The sequence below is a fragment of the Lepidochelys kempii genome, chromosome 7, assembly GCF_965140265.1.
Source record: "Lepidochelys kempii isolate rLepKem1 chromosome 7, rLepKem1.hap2, whole genome shotgun sequence".
NCBI lineage: Eukaryota > Metazoa > Chordata > Testudines > Cheloniidae > Lepidochelys > Lepidochelys kempii.
The window spans coordinates 1,049,745-1,065,910 of NC_133262.1; the positions used below are offsets into that span (position 1 = coordinate 1,049,745).

General features: G+C 47.9%; 1 protein-coding gene across 1 annotated transcript in view; it reads right to left on the minus strand.

Moving 5' to 3' along the window:
* Window positions 1-1,997: 1,997 nt before the first annotated feature.
* IHO1 (interactor of HORMAD1 1) overlaps window positions 1,998-16,166 on the minus strand; it is a 64,005-nt gene continuing 49,836 nt past the window's right edge. The window contains exons 8-9 of the mRNA XM_073350829.1: window positions 5,340-5,474; window positions 1,998-2,052 (exon numbers count right to left, since the gene is read on the minus strand). Of these exons, the coding sequence (XP_073206930.1) occupies window positions 2,038-2,052; window positions 5,340-5,474 (150 nt within the window). The 3' untranslated portion in view covers window positions 1,998-2,037. The remainder of the gene's footprint in view (window positions 2,053-5,339; window positions 5,475-16,166) is intronic.

The following is a 16,166-nucleotide window of genomic DNA, read 5'->3' on the forward strand; positions in this document are numbered from 1 at the left end:
GGCTCTGTGCCCAGCTCTGGCTGAGGTGACCTTGCACGAGCTGTCTTATCTGTGACACTGATGAATGACGGGGAGCCACTTCACCACGAATAGTCCCTGGAAACGTGTTAAATACTTCTGCTAAACAAGGGTTCCACCGGGCGTTACTGGTAACACGCTGAGGCCAGGTCTACACTACAGGCCCCGTTGGTGTAACGATGTCACTCAGGGGTGTGAAAAATCCGCACAGTTACACCGACCAACCCCCTCCCCCCATGCAGACGGCTTGATATCGGCGGCGGAGCGTCCCCAGGGACACGGCTCCCGCCTCGCGCTGAGGTGGCTGGCTGCACCGATGGGAGAAGCCGTCCCATTGGCATAGGGGCATCTTCCTGGGCAGGGGTTTAAGTGTACACAAGTGAGTTGTATGGGCCCGTGGTGCCCGGGCTCCAGCAAATTCAGGGCCCGGGGGGCTCCACCAATGTTCAGGGCTGGGTCTCTCCGCAGCCCCCTCCACCAAGCGTTTCCTCCCCCGGGCGTCCCTGCCCTCCCTGGGCGGCTGCCCCTGCACCTCCACCCTGCGCTTCTCGCCGGGGACAGGCTCAGGAGGCTGCTGCCTCTGCAGAGGGAGGCGGGGAGGAGGCGCAGGGCAGCCCCCCACCCCGGCAGGTGACTTGTGGCTGGACCTCCTGAGCAGCAGTCTGGGGGGGCTTGGATGAGTGTCGTGCCGGGGGGGGCAGGATGGGGGTCCCTCTCCCTGTCCCCCTCCCTCAGAGCTTGCTGCTGCCGGTGGGAGAGGGCTGGGGGGAGTCCCCCTCTCTGTACCCCCCACCCCAGCCCCGGGGCAGTCTGCCTGCTGCACCCCAAACTCCTCATCCCTGGCCCAGCCCCACACCCCCTCTCACACCCCCACCCCCTGAGCCTGCACCCAGCACCCAACCCCCCTCCCAGAGCGAGAGGCAGGTGTGTGTGTGGGGGGGGCCAGGATGGGATGGGGGACTTGGACCTGTTCTGGGCACCACCAAAAATTATACAAACCTTCCGCCCTTGCTCACAGGAAGTTTCCCACAGTGGACGCAGAGCTCTGTGTGGCTCAACAGCTTGTCGCTCTTGCCCACGGAAGTTGGTCCAATAAAAGACATTCCCTCCCCCACCTTGTGTGTCTAATATCCTGGGACTGACATGGCCACAGCAACTCTGCAAAGTTCCCCCAAGGTCTGCGACCTTGGCTGTGAAGGGCACAAAAATAGCCTCAGGGGATCATAGGACTGGAAGGGACCTCGAGAGGTCTCTAGTCCAGTCCCCTGCACTCATAGTAGGACCAAGGATTATCTTCTAGACCATCCCTGACAGGTGTTTATCTCACCTGCTCTTAAAAATCTCCAGTGATGGAGATTCCACAACCTCCCTGGGCCATTTATTCCAGTGCTGAACCACCCTGACAGGTAGGAAGTTTTTCCTAATGTCCAACCTAAACCTCCCTTGCTGCAATTTAAGCCCATTGCTTCTTGTCCTAGCCTCAGAGGTCAATGAGAACAATTTACCTCCCTCCTCCTTGTAAAAAACTTGTATGTACTTGAAAACTGTTCTCACATCCCCTCTGTCTTCTCTTCTCCAGACTAAACAAACCCAATTTTTTTATCCTTCCCTCATAGGTCACGTTTTCTAGACCTTTAATCATTTTTGTTGCTCTTCTCTGGACTTTCTCCAATTTGTCCACATCTTTCCTGAAATGTGGTGCCCAGAACTGGACACAATACTCCAGCTGAGGCCTAATCACTGCGGAGTAGAGTTGTCGTAAATATAAAGGAAAGGGTAAACACCTTTAAAATCCCTCCTGGCCAGAGGCCAAAAAGAAACAGCCAAATGCCGTTCAGTGGACCGAAGAGTGTCAGAAGGTCTTTAACCAGATTAAAGCGACACTCATGTCTGACCCTGTGCTAAGGGCCCCAGACTTTGACAAACCGTGCCTAGTAACCACAGATGCGTCCGAGCATGGTGTGGGAGCAGTTTTAATGCAGGAAGGACCGGATCAAGAATTCCACCCTGTCGTGTTTCTCAGCAAGAAGCTGTCTGAGAGGGAAAGCAACTGGTCAGTCAGTGAAAAAGAATGTTACGCCATTGTCTACGCTCTGGAAAAGCTACGCCCCTATGTTTGGGGACAGTGTTTCCACCTGCAAACCGAACATGCTGTGCTTCATACCGCCACGGGAAATAACAAAAAACTTATTCGGTGGAGTTTAGCTCTCCAAGATTTTGATTTCGACATCCAACACATCTCAGGAGATTCTAACAAAGTAGCTGATGCACTCTCCCGTGAAAGTTTCCCAGAATCAACTGGTTAATCATAGAATCATATAATATCAGGGTTCGAAGGGACCTCAGGAGGTCATCTAGTCCAACCCCCTGCTCAAAGCAGGACCAATCCCCAATTAAATCATCCCAGCCAGGGCTTTGTCAAGCCTGACCTTAAAAACTTCTAAGGAAGGAGATTCTACCACCTCCCTAGGTAACGCATTCCAGTGTTTCACCACCCTCCTAGTGAAAAAGTTTTTCCTAATACCCAACCTAAACCTCCCCCACTGCAACTTGAGACCATTACTCCTTGTCTTGTCCTCTTCTACCACTGAGAATAGTCTAGAACCATCCTCTCTGAAACCACCTCTCAGGTAGTTGAAAGCAGCTATCAAATCCCCCCTCATTCTTCTCTTCTGCAGACTAAACAATCCCAGTTCCCTCAGCCTCTCCTCATAACTCATGTGTTCCAGTCCCCTAATCATTTTTGTTGCCCTCCGCTGGACTCTCTCCAATTTATCCACATCCTTCTTGTAATGTGGGGCCCAAAACTGGACACAGTACTCCAGATGAGGCCTCACCAATGTCGAATAGAGGGGGACGATCACGTCCCTTGATCTGCTCGCTATGCTCCTACTTATACATCCCAAAATGCCATTGGCCTTCTTGGCAATAAGGGCACACTGCTGACTCATATCCAGGTTCTCGTCCACTGTCACCCCTAGGTCCTTTTCCGCAGAACTGCTGCCGAGCCATTCGGTCCCTAGTCTGTAGCTGTGCATGGGATTCTTGCATCCTAAGTGCAGGACCCTAAGTGCAGGTTAAAATCGTCCTTGAGATGTGGAAAATATTGTTAGTCTTTATGTACTTGGTAGTATATTTAGAGGTGCGTGTGACTTATTAACTCTGTTTTTCCTAGAGCTCCAGGAAGAAATTCCAGCCAGTGTTTCACCCTATCTGTGATTTGGGGGGCATGTCATAAATATAAAGGGAAGGGTAAACACCTTTAAAATCCCTCCTGGCCAGAGGAAAAACCCTTTCACCTGTAAAGGGTTAAGAAGCTAGGATAACCTCGCTGGCACCTGACCAAAATGACCAATGAGGAGACAAGAGACTTTCAAAGCTGGAGGCGGGGGGGGGGGGGGGGGGGGAGAAACAAAGGTTCTCTCTGTCTGTGTGTGGTTTTTGCCAGGAACAGAATAGGAATGGAGTCTTAGAACTTAATAAGTAATCTAGCTAGATATGCGTTAGATTCTGTTTTGTTTAAATGGCTGATAAAATAAGCTGTGCTGAATGGAAGGTATATTCCTGGTTTTGTGTCTTTTTGTAACTTAAGGTTTTGCCTAGAGGGATTCTCTATGTTTTTAATCTGATTACCCTGTAAGGTATTTCCCTTCCTGATTTTACAGAGGTGATTCTTTTACTTTTTCTTCAATTCAAATTCTTCTTTTAAGAACCTGATTGCTTTTTTCATTGTTCTTAAGATCCAAGGTTTTGGGTCTGTGTTCACCTATGCAAATTGGTGAGAATCACAGAATATCTGGGTTGGAAGGGACCTCAGGAGGTCATCTAGTCCAACCCCCTGCTCAAAGCAGGACCAATCCCCAATTTTTGCCCCAGATCCCTAAATGGCCCCCTCAAGGATTGAACTCACAACGCTGGGTTTAGCAGGCCAATGCTCAAACCACTGAGATGCCCCCCCCCGGGTGATTTTTATCAAGGATTTTTATCAAGCCTTCCCCAGGTTTGGGGAGGATTTTGAGGGGGAAAGATGTTTCCAAGCAGGCTCTTCCCCTGTTAGACGCTTGGTGGTCACAGCAATAAAGTCCAAGGGCAAAAGGTAAAATAGTTTGTACCTTGGGGAAGTTTTAACCTAAGCTGGTAAAAATAAGCTTAGGGGGTTTTCATGCAGGTCCCCACATCTGTACCCCAGAGTTCAGAATGGGGAAGGAACCTTGACAAGAGTGGAAGAATTACTTCTCGTGTCTTGCTTACAATACTCCTGCTAATACATCCCAGAATGATGTTTGCTTTTTTTGCAACAGATTTACACTGTTGACTCATATTTAGCTTGTGATCCACTATGACCCTCAGATCCCTTTCTGCAGTACTCCTTCCTAAGCAGTCATTTCCCATTTTGTATGTGTGCAACTGATTGTTCCTTCCTAAATGGAGTACTTTGCATTTGTCTGTATTGAATTTCATCCTATTTTCTTCAGACCATTTCTCCAGTTTGTCCAGATCATTTTGAATTTTAATCCTATTCTCCAAAGCACTTTGCAACCTCTCCCAGCTTGGTATTGTCCGCAAACTTTATAAGTGAACTTTCTGTGCCATTTTTTAAATCATTGATGAAGATATTGAACAGAACAGGACCCAGAACCGATCCCTGCATGACCCCACTCGTTATAGCCTTCCAGCCTGACTCTGAGCCACTGATAACTACTCACTGGGAATGATTTTCCAACCCGTTAGGCACCCACCTTATAGTAGCTCCATCCAGGTTGCATTTCCCTGGATTGTTTATGAGAAGGTCATGCGAGACAGTATCAAAAGCCTTACTAAAGTCAAGATATACCACGTCTACCGCCTTCCCCCCTATCCACAAGACCCTGTCAAAGAAAGCTATCAGGTTGGTTTGACACAATTGTTCTTGACAAATCCATGCTGACTGTTATTTATCACCTTATTATCGTCTAGTTCTTTGGAAATTGATTGCTTAATTATTTGCTCCATTATCTTTCCGGGTACAGAAGTTAAGCTGACTGGTCTGTAATTCCCTGGGTTGTCCTTATTTCCCTTTTTATAGATGGGCACTAGATTTGCCCTTTTCCAGTCTTTTGGAATGTCTCCCGTCTTCCATGACTTTTCAAAGATAATCACTAATGGCTCAGATATCTCCTCAGCCAGCTCCTTGAGTATTCTCAGATACATTTCATCAGGCCCTGGTAACTTGAAGACAGCTAACTTGTCTAAGTAATTTTTGACTTGTTCTTTTCCTATTTCAGACTCTGATCCTACCTCATTTTCACTGGCATTCGCTATGATGTCCAATCGACACTAACCTTCTTGGTGAAATCTGAACAAGATAGAGCTTGTGGCGAAAGAGGCTTGCTGTTTAGTAGTGCACCTTCCACAAGGCTGCTGGTCAGTCTCTCTGTCTCTCTCAAATCCGGTGAAGACCGCAGATTTTCACATCCCTGTGAGACAGTCCACAAATAAGGCCAAAGTCACAGTGCTTATGAGAGCTGGCAATCCTGATTAATGCGCCCCTGAAAACTGCCCTGGAGCATTGACTGCAGGGATTGACCCTGTCTGGGCAGCGGCAGCGGAGAGAGGAGCATAGCTGAGCAAAGCTCTTTCCATCTCTCATTTCTGTAGCCATGCCAGGAGGTTCTCCTTGGCATCGGAAATGCGGGAGTGCTCTCCATTCCACAGGGCCTAGCCATGGTCCATGCACATGGACGGGCAGCATGGCAATCAGTTCTGAGAGGCTGCAAAAGGAGGTAGAAGTGGCAAAGGCTAGACCCAGCCAGCAAAGAGAGCCCCACACCTAGGTTACTTTCCTGGGGAACGTGCAGAACAATGCATAGATACACATCATTCATAGAATCATAGAATATCAGGGTTGGAAGGGACCTCAGGAGTTCATCTAGTCCAACCCCCTGCTCAAAGCAGGACCAACCCCAACTAAATCATCCCAGCCAGGGCTTTGTCAAGCCTGACCTTAAAAACCTCAAAGGAAGGAGATTCTACCACTTCCCTAGGTAACACATTCCAGTGTTTCACCACCCTCTGAGTGAAAAAGTTTTTCCTAATATCCAACCTAAATCTCCCCCACTGCAACTTGAGACCACTACTCCTCGTTCTGTCATCTGCTACCACTGAGCACAGTCTAGATCCATCCTCTTTGGAACCCCCTTTCAGGTAGTTGAAAGCAGCTATCAAATCTCCCCTCATTCTTCTCTTTCGCAGACTAAACAATCCCAGTTCCCTCAGCCTCTCCTCATAAGTCATGTGTTCCAGTCCCCTAATCATTTTTGTTGCCCTCCGCTGGACTCTTTCCAATTTTTCCACATCCTTCTTGTAGTGTGGGGCCCAAAACTGGACACAGTACTCCAGATGAGGCCTCACCAATGTCAAATAGAGGGGAACGATCACGTCCCTCGATCTGCTGGCAATGCCCCTACTTACACATCCCAAAATGCCATTGGCCTTCTTGGCAACAAGGGCACACTGCTGACTCATATCCAGGTTCTCGTCCACTGTAACCCCTAGGTCCTTTTCTGCCGAACCGCTGCCGAGCCATTCAGTCCCTAGTCTGTAGCGGTGCATGGGATTCTTCCGTCCTGAGTGCAGGACTCTGCACTTGTCCTTGTTGAACCTCATCAGATTTCTTTTGGCCCAATCCTCTAATTTGTCTAGGTCCCTCTGTATCCTATCCCTACCCTCCAGCGTATCTACCTCTCCTCCCAGTTTAGTGTCATCTGCAAACTTGCTGAGGGTGCAATCCACACAATCCTCCAGATCATTAATGAAGATATTGAACAAAACCGGCCCCAGGACCGACCCTTGGGGCACTCCACTTGAGCCATTGATCACTACCCGTTGAGCCAGACAATCTAGCCAACTTTCTATCCACCTTATAGTCCATTCATCCAGCCCATACTTCTTTAACTTGCTGGCAAGAATACTGTGGGAGACCATGTCAAAAGCTTTGCTAAAGTCAAGGAACAACACGTCCACTGCTTTCCCCTCATCCACAGAGCCAGTTATCTCATCATAGAAGGCAATTAGATTAGTCAGGCATGACTTGCCCTTGGTGAATCCATGTTGACTGTTCCTGATCACTTTCTTCTCCTCTAAGTGCTTCAGAATTGATTCCTTGAGGACCTGCTCCGTGATTTTTCCGGGGACTGAGGTGAGGCTGACTGGCCTGTAGTTCCCAGGATCCTCCTTCTTCCCTTTTTTAAAGATGGGCACTACATTAGCCTTTTTCCAGTCGTCCGGGACCTCCCCCGATTGCCAGGAGTTTTCAAAGATAATGACCAATGGCTCTGCAATCCCACCCGCCAACTCCTTTAGCAGTCTCGGATGCAGTGCATCTGCAGCTGGGTGCCAGGCTGTTTGTAACCACGTAACAAGTTTAATTGAGCCCTCTGCAGTGAGAAATGAAGTTCACGCACTCCCACCCTTTGCAGACAGCTGCCTGCATGCTTAGTAATCAATTGACAAACATTTGGGTCATCTCCAGTGATCCCTGCTAACAGCACAGCATTGAGTTATCACTGGCCTGCTTTTCAGAGGCGCTGAGCCCAGCTCCCCCGGAGGATGGTGGGAATGACAGGTGCTCAGCTCTTCTGTCTTCTCTGCAGCAACTCACATTGTTTTTCCAGGTGTTCCACCTTCTCCCAGGACGCAGCCCCCTGGGCTTTGCAGGGACTGGTTTGTGTAGTCCTCTAGACTGGGACTGGATGGCCTCATACCAAGCACAGAACACCCTTGTTATAAAGAACCTGTCGGGTCCAAGCCTTTTGTTCCTTATAGTGAAAGGACAATCAAAACGTTAGCCCCAGGCGGCGGGGGTGGGGTTGTCAGAGTGGTGGCTGGGATTCAGGGACCGGGTTCGGTTCATTACAGCCAAAGGGCACTATAGTGAAGGTGCACTGTAAGGCTCTAGCTTGTACTCTGGATTGCAAGGCAGAGTTTGGAGTCAGTTGCTGGGCTTTCCAGCATGGAGGCCACGAGAACACGTGACCCAGGGGTTTCACCCCAGTGTGTAAGGGCAGGGGAGAAGAGGAAAAGTGGGAAATGGGGAAAAGGGGAGAAGTGGGAAATGTTTGGTAACATTTTCTTTACTTTCAATAGCAGAAAACTTTCTAAACCTGACAAACCTGACAAGGTTTCTTACTTTGTTTTCCTTTCTACAGACATTCTTACCCCCAAAATAACAGCACTGACATACATATTACCATGGAAACATAATCCCAGTGTCACTTCAGCTGGCAATTAAGCAATAGGCAAGTGAGGTCTCTGCAGATGCATGGCTCCAGTGAAGTTATCAGCTGCACGTGTAGGTAGGAAGGAGGGCCAAACCTCAACGTGATCCCACCCTGACCTCACAACGAGGTGCCCAGCAGGACCCCCCCTGGGCAGCATTGCTGCAGCCAGTTACTAGCCCTCAGCCTCCCTCTGACCCCCAAGATTCTGCCTTGTGTAACACCGACAGACCCCAGCCGTCAGTGAGTGGGACTGAACCTGGGACCTCTGGAGCTAAATGCAGGAGCCTCTACTGCATGAGCGAAAAGCCACATAGCACAAAGCTCAGGCTGTAGCAGACCAGAGGGGTCAGAGCACCCCACCCAGGATGTGTGTGGGTTACACTTGCACCCTGACTCGCCTCATGCACAAAGCCTCACCGGGCCACAGCTTGACAGGAGGGGAATGACTGCCAGCCCCACTGTGCTTAGCCACAGTGCCCCGCACAGGCAGCTGCAGCAAATGGGGCCAAAAAGCAGGAGGATGTGGACCTTAAAAAGGCCCCTCTGCCCACCGTCTGCCTGCGGGCAGCGTCACGCCACTAGGCTGACAAATATGCACCATTGTTATTAGTACAAAGCCTGGTGGTGAAGCTGTGTGAATAAACCTGGAGCTGAGCCCCACCAAACTCATCTCATACAGGGGCACCAAATCTCCATGAGATGGGACAGCTTGGAAGGCTAGTGAGCTGGGCGGGGTTCTGACTGGGGGCTTCGCGTGAAAGGCGACCTGTAGTGCATGAGCAAAAGCTTCAAGCAGCCCGTCCGCCAAGAAGAGCTAGAGCTCATGTTGCACTTTCAAGCACCAGGCTGCTGTCTGGAAAGAGGAGTCAATTAAACTAAGTCCTGACCTTTTTGGAGTGGCAAGGGCAAAATGTTCCACATGGTACTCCGCCTCCTTCAGACTCCCTCTGCAACCCAGTGCCCCGCCTGTTCTTAAAGAGGGCGCTTCCTTTAACCAAAATGTAACAACAATAAAACAAATACTGATTCAACAGCCAAAATCACTTTGAAATAGAATGTTTTGCAATACAAAATAATTCCACCAATTACATTTATTTGAGGGCTCCACACTAATGTAAAAGTCGTACAGCTATATGTGCCCTCAAAGCATAAGAACCTAAGAACGGCCATACTGGGTCAAACCAATGGTCCATCTAGGCCAGTAACCTGTCTCTGACAGAGACCACTGCCAGAGCTTCAGAGGGTGTACAGGGGTGTACAGAACAAGGCAGGAATGATCCACCAGGCTTCCCCTCCTGGCTTCTGGCAGTCAGAGTTTTAGCATGGCCTCAAGCATGGGGTTGCATCCCTGACCATCTTGGCTAATACCCATCGAGAGACCTGTCTTCCATGAACTTATCTAGTTCTTTTTTGAACCCAGTTATACTTCTGCCCTTCACAACTTCCTCTGGCAGTGAGTTCCACTGGTTAATTGTATGTTGTGTGGAAAAGTGCTTCCTCTTGTTTGTATTCAACCTGCTGCCTATTAATTTCATCAGGTGATCCTTGGTTGTTGTATTGCAGGAAAGGGTAAATAGCATTTCTCTCTTCAATTAACACACCAGTCATGATTTTATAGACCCCTATCATATCTCCCCTTAGTCGTCTCTTTTCCAAGATGAACACTCCCAGTCTTATTTATTTTTCCTTGTATGGAAGCTCTTGATCATCTTTGTTGCCATTCTCTGAACCATTTCCAGTTCCACTATATCCTTTTAGAGATGGAGTGACCAGAACCAGATACAGTATTTAAGGTCTGGATACACCATGGATTTATATAGTGGCATTATGATATTTTCTGCCTTATTTTCAATCCCCTTCCTAATAATTCCTTATATTCCGTTTGCCTTTTTAACCACTGCTATGCACTTTGCATTATCCACCTTGAATTTCATGTGCCAGTTTTTTGCCCAGTCACCCAGTTTTGTGAGATCCCTTTGTAGCTCTTTGCAGTCAGCTTTGGATTTAACTATTTTAAATAATTTTGTATCATCTGCAAATGTTGTCACTTCACTGGTCATTCCCTTTTCCAGATCATTAATGAATATGCTGAACAGCACAAGTCGCAATGCAGATCCTTGGGGGACCTGCTGTTTACCTCTCTCTATTGTGAAAACCAAACATTTATTCCTACCCTTTGTTTCCTGTATCTTTTAACCAGTTACTGATCCATGAGAGGACCATCCCTCCTGTCCCATGACTACATAGTTTCCTGAAGAACCTTTGGTGAGGGACCTGGTCAGAGGGTTTCTGAAAATCCAAGTACACAATATTGATTGGCAAAAAGAAAAGGAGTACTTGTGGCACCTTAGAGACTAACCAATTTATTTGAGCATAAGCTTTCATGAGCTACAGCTCACTTACTCTTGTCCACATGCTTATTGACCCCCTCACAGAATTCTAGTAGAGTGGTGAGGCAGGATTTCCCTTTACAAAAGCCATGTTGACTCTTCCCTAACAAATTATGTTCATCTCTGTGTCTGACAATTCTGTTTTTTACTATAGCTTCTGCCAATTTTCCCAGTACTGAAGTTAGGCTCACTGGCCTGTAATGCACAGGATAGCCTCTGGAGCCCTTCTAAAAAATTTGTGTTACATTAACTATCCGGTCATCTGGTACAGAGGCTTGTTTCAGCAATAGGTTACATACCATAGTTAGTAGTTCTGCAACTTCATAGCTGGGTTCCTTCAGAACTCAGGTTGGCTATTGGGAAAAACTTTTTCACTAGGAGGGTGGTGAAGCACTGGAATGGGTTATCTAGGGAGGTGGTGGAATCTCCTTCCTTAGAGGTTTTTAAGGCCTGGCTTGACAAAGCCCTGGCTGGGATGATTTAATTGGGTTTGGTCCTGCTTTGAGCAGGGGGTTGGACTAGGTGACCTCCTGAGGTCCCTTCCAACCCTGATATTCTATGATTCTATGATTCTTGTGTGAATCCCATCTGGGCCTGGTGACTTATTACTGTTTAATTTATCAGTTTGTTCTAACACCTCTTCTATTGGTCAGTACTTCAGATTTGTCTCCCCAAAAGGATAGCTCTGATGTAGGATCTCCCCCACAACCTCTGCAGTGCAGACCAAGGCAACAAATTAGTTTGGCTTCTCTGCAATGGCCTTGTCTTCCTTGAGTGCTCCTTTAGCATCCTGGCTGTCTAGCGGCCCCAGTGCCTGTTTGGCAGGCTTCCTGTTTCTGACGTGCTTAAAAACATTCTTACCCTTTTGTGCTACATCTTTTCTTTAGCAAGTTGCTTTCAAGTTCTTTCTTGGCCTGCTGTATTATCCTCTTACACTCAGACTGCCAGAGTTTGTGCTCCTTCTTACAATCCTCACTAGGATCGGACTTTCACATTTTAAAGGATGCCTTTTGCCCCAGTGGCATCTATTACTCTGCTGTTTAGCCACGGTGGCACTCCTTTGGTCCTCTTATTGTCCTTCCTGGTTTAGGGTACACATTTCATCTGATCCTATATTATGGCATTTGTAAATAGCCCCCATGCTGCTTGCAGGCATTTAACCCTTTTGACAGCTCCTTTCAATCTCTATCTAACCAGGATCCTCATCTCTGTCTAGTTAAATGGTACAGCGATGGGGTGCTTTGTCACCATCCTGGTCGGGGGTCAGTAGCGTATTTCTGCTGCAATGCTCTTTATTCACACATCACATTTCTATCCATAGATTCTGTGGTTCAGTTTGTTTGATATAAATTGTTTATCATATTTGACTCTCTGCTTTCTTTAACATAATGCCACTCCCCCAACAGCACACCCGACTCTGTCATTCCTGTATATATTATACCCTGGTATGACCACAGCCCACTGATTATCCTAATTCCACCAACTTTCTGTGACACCTGCTAAGCCACCCTGACCTCATCAGCCCACCGCGCACTCAGGGGGCTGGGGGCAAGGAGGCACCTGTTCCAAGAGAGCCCCTGCTAGAGCAGCCACTTGCAGCATCACACGTGTTGGAACGCTGGCCTTCCTGTTAAATATGCGCAGCCCGGCAGGACAGACCAGCCGAGTCGAGTCCCTTGGAAGCCAGGAGATCCAGACTACATTGCTACAGTACCTTCCAGGCATGAGTTCATCCTTTGCCCCTTCTACTATTCATGTCATCCCAAGTAGTGAAAGAGCTGGCCTCGCATCCAGGGCATTTGATGCATGTACCCAGCACATCTCCACACACCAGTGTTTAACACCAGCTTGAAAGGAAAGTTTGTGAGCGCTCATCTCCACCGTGAGAGCTTCATGGGGGCGTTATTTGCCCTGCCATGCTATCGCCCTTTCATAGACTCTGAAGCCGACGGGCCCCCTCCTCACATGCAGCAAACACCTGGTATTTAGCTCAGTGATCAGAATACGGCAGCTTAGGGCAGGGCTACGCCACAAATGAAGGTAGAGGAGTAGTACGGGCAGACACACCTGGGCTAGCTCTCACCTAGCGAGCACGGATAACATGGAGGACATGGTGGCAGGGATTTCACTGCAGGCTAGCCAGTCTGTAACGGAGTGGGGCGTAGGTGGTCTGGCCTAGAAGTCACAGCTGGCTGGGGTCTGCACATCAGGGATGGTACTCGCTGAGCAGCAGTTGGAGGAATCGCAAGAGCCAGGTTTGGTAAACAGCGAGGCTGGGATCAGAGAGCAGGGCTCAGAGACAGCGCCAGGCCTGGCACAGAGAGCAGGGCTCAGAGATAGTGCCAGGCCGGAGTCAGGGGCAGTCAGGCTGAGATCAGGAGACAAGGTGAGGTCTGAAGTCACAGCAGAGCAAAGTCTATGTGGTTACCCAAACAGCTTCCTGGGCTAACCCCTGGGGTTACATAGGGCACTTGGCCAGAGGGCTGAAAGACACGGTCACTCTGGGGCTTGTGGGCGGCACGTCCTGACTGTGCTGCTGTGGGGCTGCCTGTGGCTTGGTGGGAACACTAGCTGGCCCCTGACCCTTATGTGCCCCAATACCAGCCTGGCAGGGACCCAGGGTATGGGCGTGTACTCAGGCAACTAGCCCACACCACAATGGCTATGTGACTTTTGTTTCCTGTACTAGCTAAATGGGTATCTAGCTAGCATTGTGGGATAGACTAGATGACAGTGGTCCCTTCTAAAGCTATGGTTCTATGATTCTATGCCTCCCTGCACTACAGTTACACCTTCATTGGTGGTGTAGACATACCCTTAATCCCTGTGCATTGACAAATGGCTAGGTCCAGGGTATTGCTGTTATTATCTAAGAGGAATTTCCTACCAGCAAATGAATGAACTCTATGGACTGGTCCAGTTATAGCACAGACTTGCCTTTAATCCAAATCTTTTGCTAGTCCTGGCCTTTCCTACTACAGTGATTTCATAGGTTGTTCCATCCCACAGTTCAAGATCACTTACAGCTTGTCAACACAGGAGTGAAATAATTTTTAATCCTTTTAGAAAATACATGGAAATTGGGATCCCAAACTTGGAGCTTAACAGTTTTATATACTTTATTCCCAACTACAGCAATCCTTTCTTTGTTTGTAGTTAGGACAAGGCTACAGAGCTGTGGGAAGGGGGGAAAAGGATCTTCCTTTTGACTAGCCAAGAGATGCACAAGAGAAAAAAGAGTGAAACTGAACAACCAGACCAGAGAATTAAGGTTATAGGCTAGTTAGTTCAACCCCAGTCCTGGGCAAAATCATGGGAAGGCCGATCTGGGATGTACTCAGTAAAGAAATAGAGGCTGGCAGCATAATTAACGCCAGTCAACATGGTTTTATGGCGAATCGGTCTTGTTAAAGAAACCTGATTCTTTCCGAAGAAGATTGCGCATTTGGCTGAGACAGGTAACGGTGGTGGCCTAACAGACGTCTATGAAACACTGCACTTCGTTGCACGTGAGAGTCTGATTAAAAAATTAGCACTACTGAAAATCAGTTATAGCATCTATACGATGGGTTAAAAACTGGTGAATGGATAGATCTCAGAAAAGTAATTGTAAATGGAGAATCATCATCCAACTGAGTATTTCTGGTGGGGTCCCAGAGGGATCTGTTCTCAGCTATGTGGTATTCAAAATCTTTATCAGTAATCTAGAAGAAATCTTTAACAATAATCTAGAAGAAAATATAAATTCATTGCTGGTAAAGTTTGGAGATGACACTAAAATTGGTGGAGTGGTAAATATTGTTGGGGACAGGCCAGTTACACAGACCAACCTGGTTTACTTGGTCATGTGGGCTCATTTGAACAAAATGCATTTTAACATAACGAAATGCAAGGTCATACGTCAAAGAACAAAGAATGCAGGTCACACTTACAAAATGGGGGACTGTATCCTGGAAAGCAGTGACACTGAAAACAACCTAGGGATCATGGCAGATAACCAGCTGAACATGAGCCCCCAGGGCCATGCTGTTGATAAGGGTGCTAACTCCAGCCTGATATACATAAACAGGGGAATACCACATAGCAGTAGGGAGGTGGCATTACCACTGTATATGATATTAGTTAGACCATTACTGGAATACTATGTCTAGTTCTGGTGTCCACCCTTCCAAAAAGGAGTCAGAAGAGAGCTAAAGGATTGATTCAAAGTCGGGAAAACAGGCATTCGAGTGAGAGACTTGAGATGCTTGATCCAGTTAGTTTATCCAGGAGAAATCTGAAAAGGAGGCAACTTGATCATGGTCAACAAGAATCTATATAGTGTGATAGACCCAGGCCAGTTGGGTACAGCAGAGTAGCAGAAGGCAGATACACTGGCCACTGGATTACCAGTTTTCTGTTCCCTGACTGACCAGAGCAGGGGCTGCTCCAGGCTAATGAGAATATCTGACTCCAATTAACCTGCAAAGAGTCAGGTGAGGCCATTAAGCTAATGTGACCACCTGACTCTAATTAAGGCCCCTCTGATAATATAAAAGGGCTCACTCTAGTCAGGTGGGGGGACCCAAGGAGAAGAAGTGCGGCTGAAGGGCTGGTTAATGAAGACACCCTCAAGTCATTGGTAAGGGAGCCCTAAGGTAAGGGTGAAGAAGGGAGAAGCAGGAGAGCTGTGGGGAAGTGGCCCAGGGAAATGTAGCAACTCTGGCAGTAAAAGGTTGTCTGCCAACAGCTGCTATCATTAGGGTCCCTGGGCTGGAACCCGGAGTAGGGCGTGGGGCCGGGTTTCCCCCAACCCACCACTACAGAAACACCTCCTGGGAGGGGAAAACAGGCCCCTGTCAGGACAGGAGGCTAAACTGTTTTGGCATGAGGCCGTAGAAGCAACAGAGACTGTGGGAACTCTCTCACCAACCTCCATTGCTGGATGATGATGAAAAGGGCTCAGTAGACTGTATCCCTGGCCCTAGAGAGAGAAGGGCTAGGTGGAGGGTTGCAGTGAGCCTCTGAAGCAGCATAAACCGCCTGGAAGCGCGGGACCCACGGGGACAAGGTCGGAGCTCTGTCACAACAGGAAAGATACTGAATAGTAAACAGTGGTTTAATCTAGCAGGAAAAGACATGAGGAGCTCCAGTGGCTGGGAGTTGTAGGTAGACAAATTCAGAATAGTAATAAAACCCAATTTTTTTAACTGAAGGTAATTAAACCATTGGAACAATGTAGCAAGGAATATGGTGGATTCTCTGTAGCTTGAAATCTTTAAATCTACACTTGGTATCTTTCTAACTCTGACAAATTATGGTCTTGATGCCAGATTTACTAGGTGAGGTTCTCTGGCCTCTTAAGTAGGAAGTCAGACTAGTGGATTATAATGGTCCCTTCTAGTCTTAAAGATCTATGAATAAAGAAAGGGATTTAAAAGGGAGAGGAAAAAATAGTAATAAACTGAAACCTAGACACTGATCTGTATAGAAATCCAGACACTGAGGGCTGAGAAAAAAG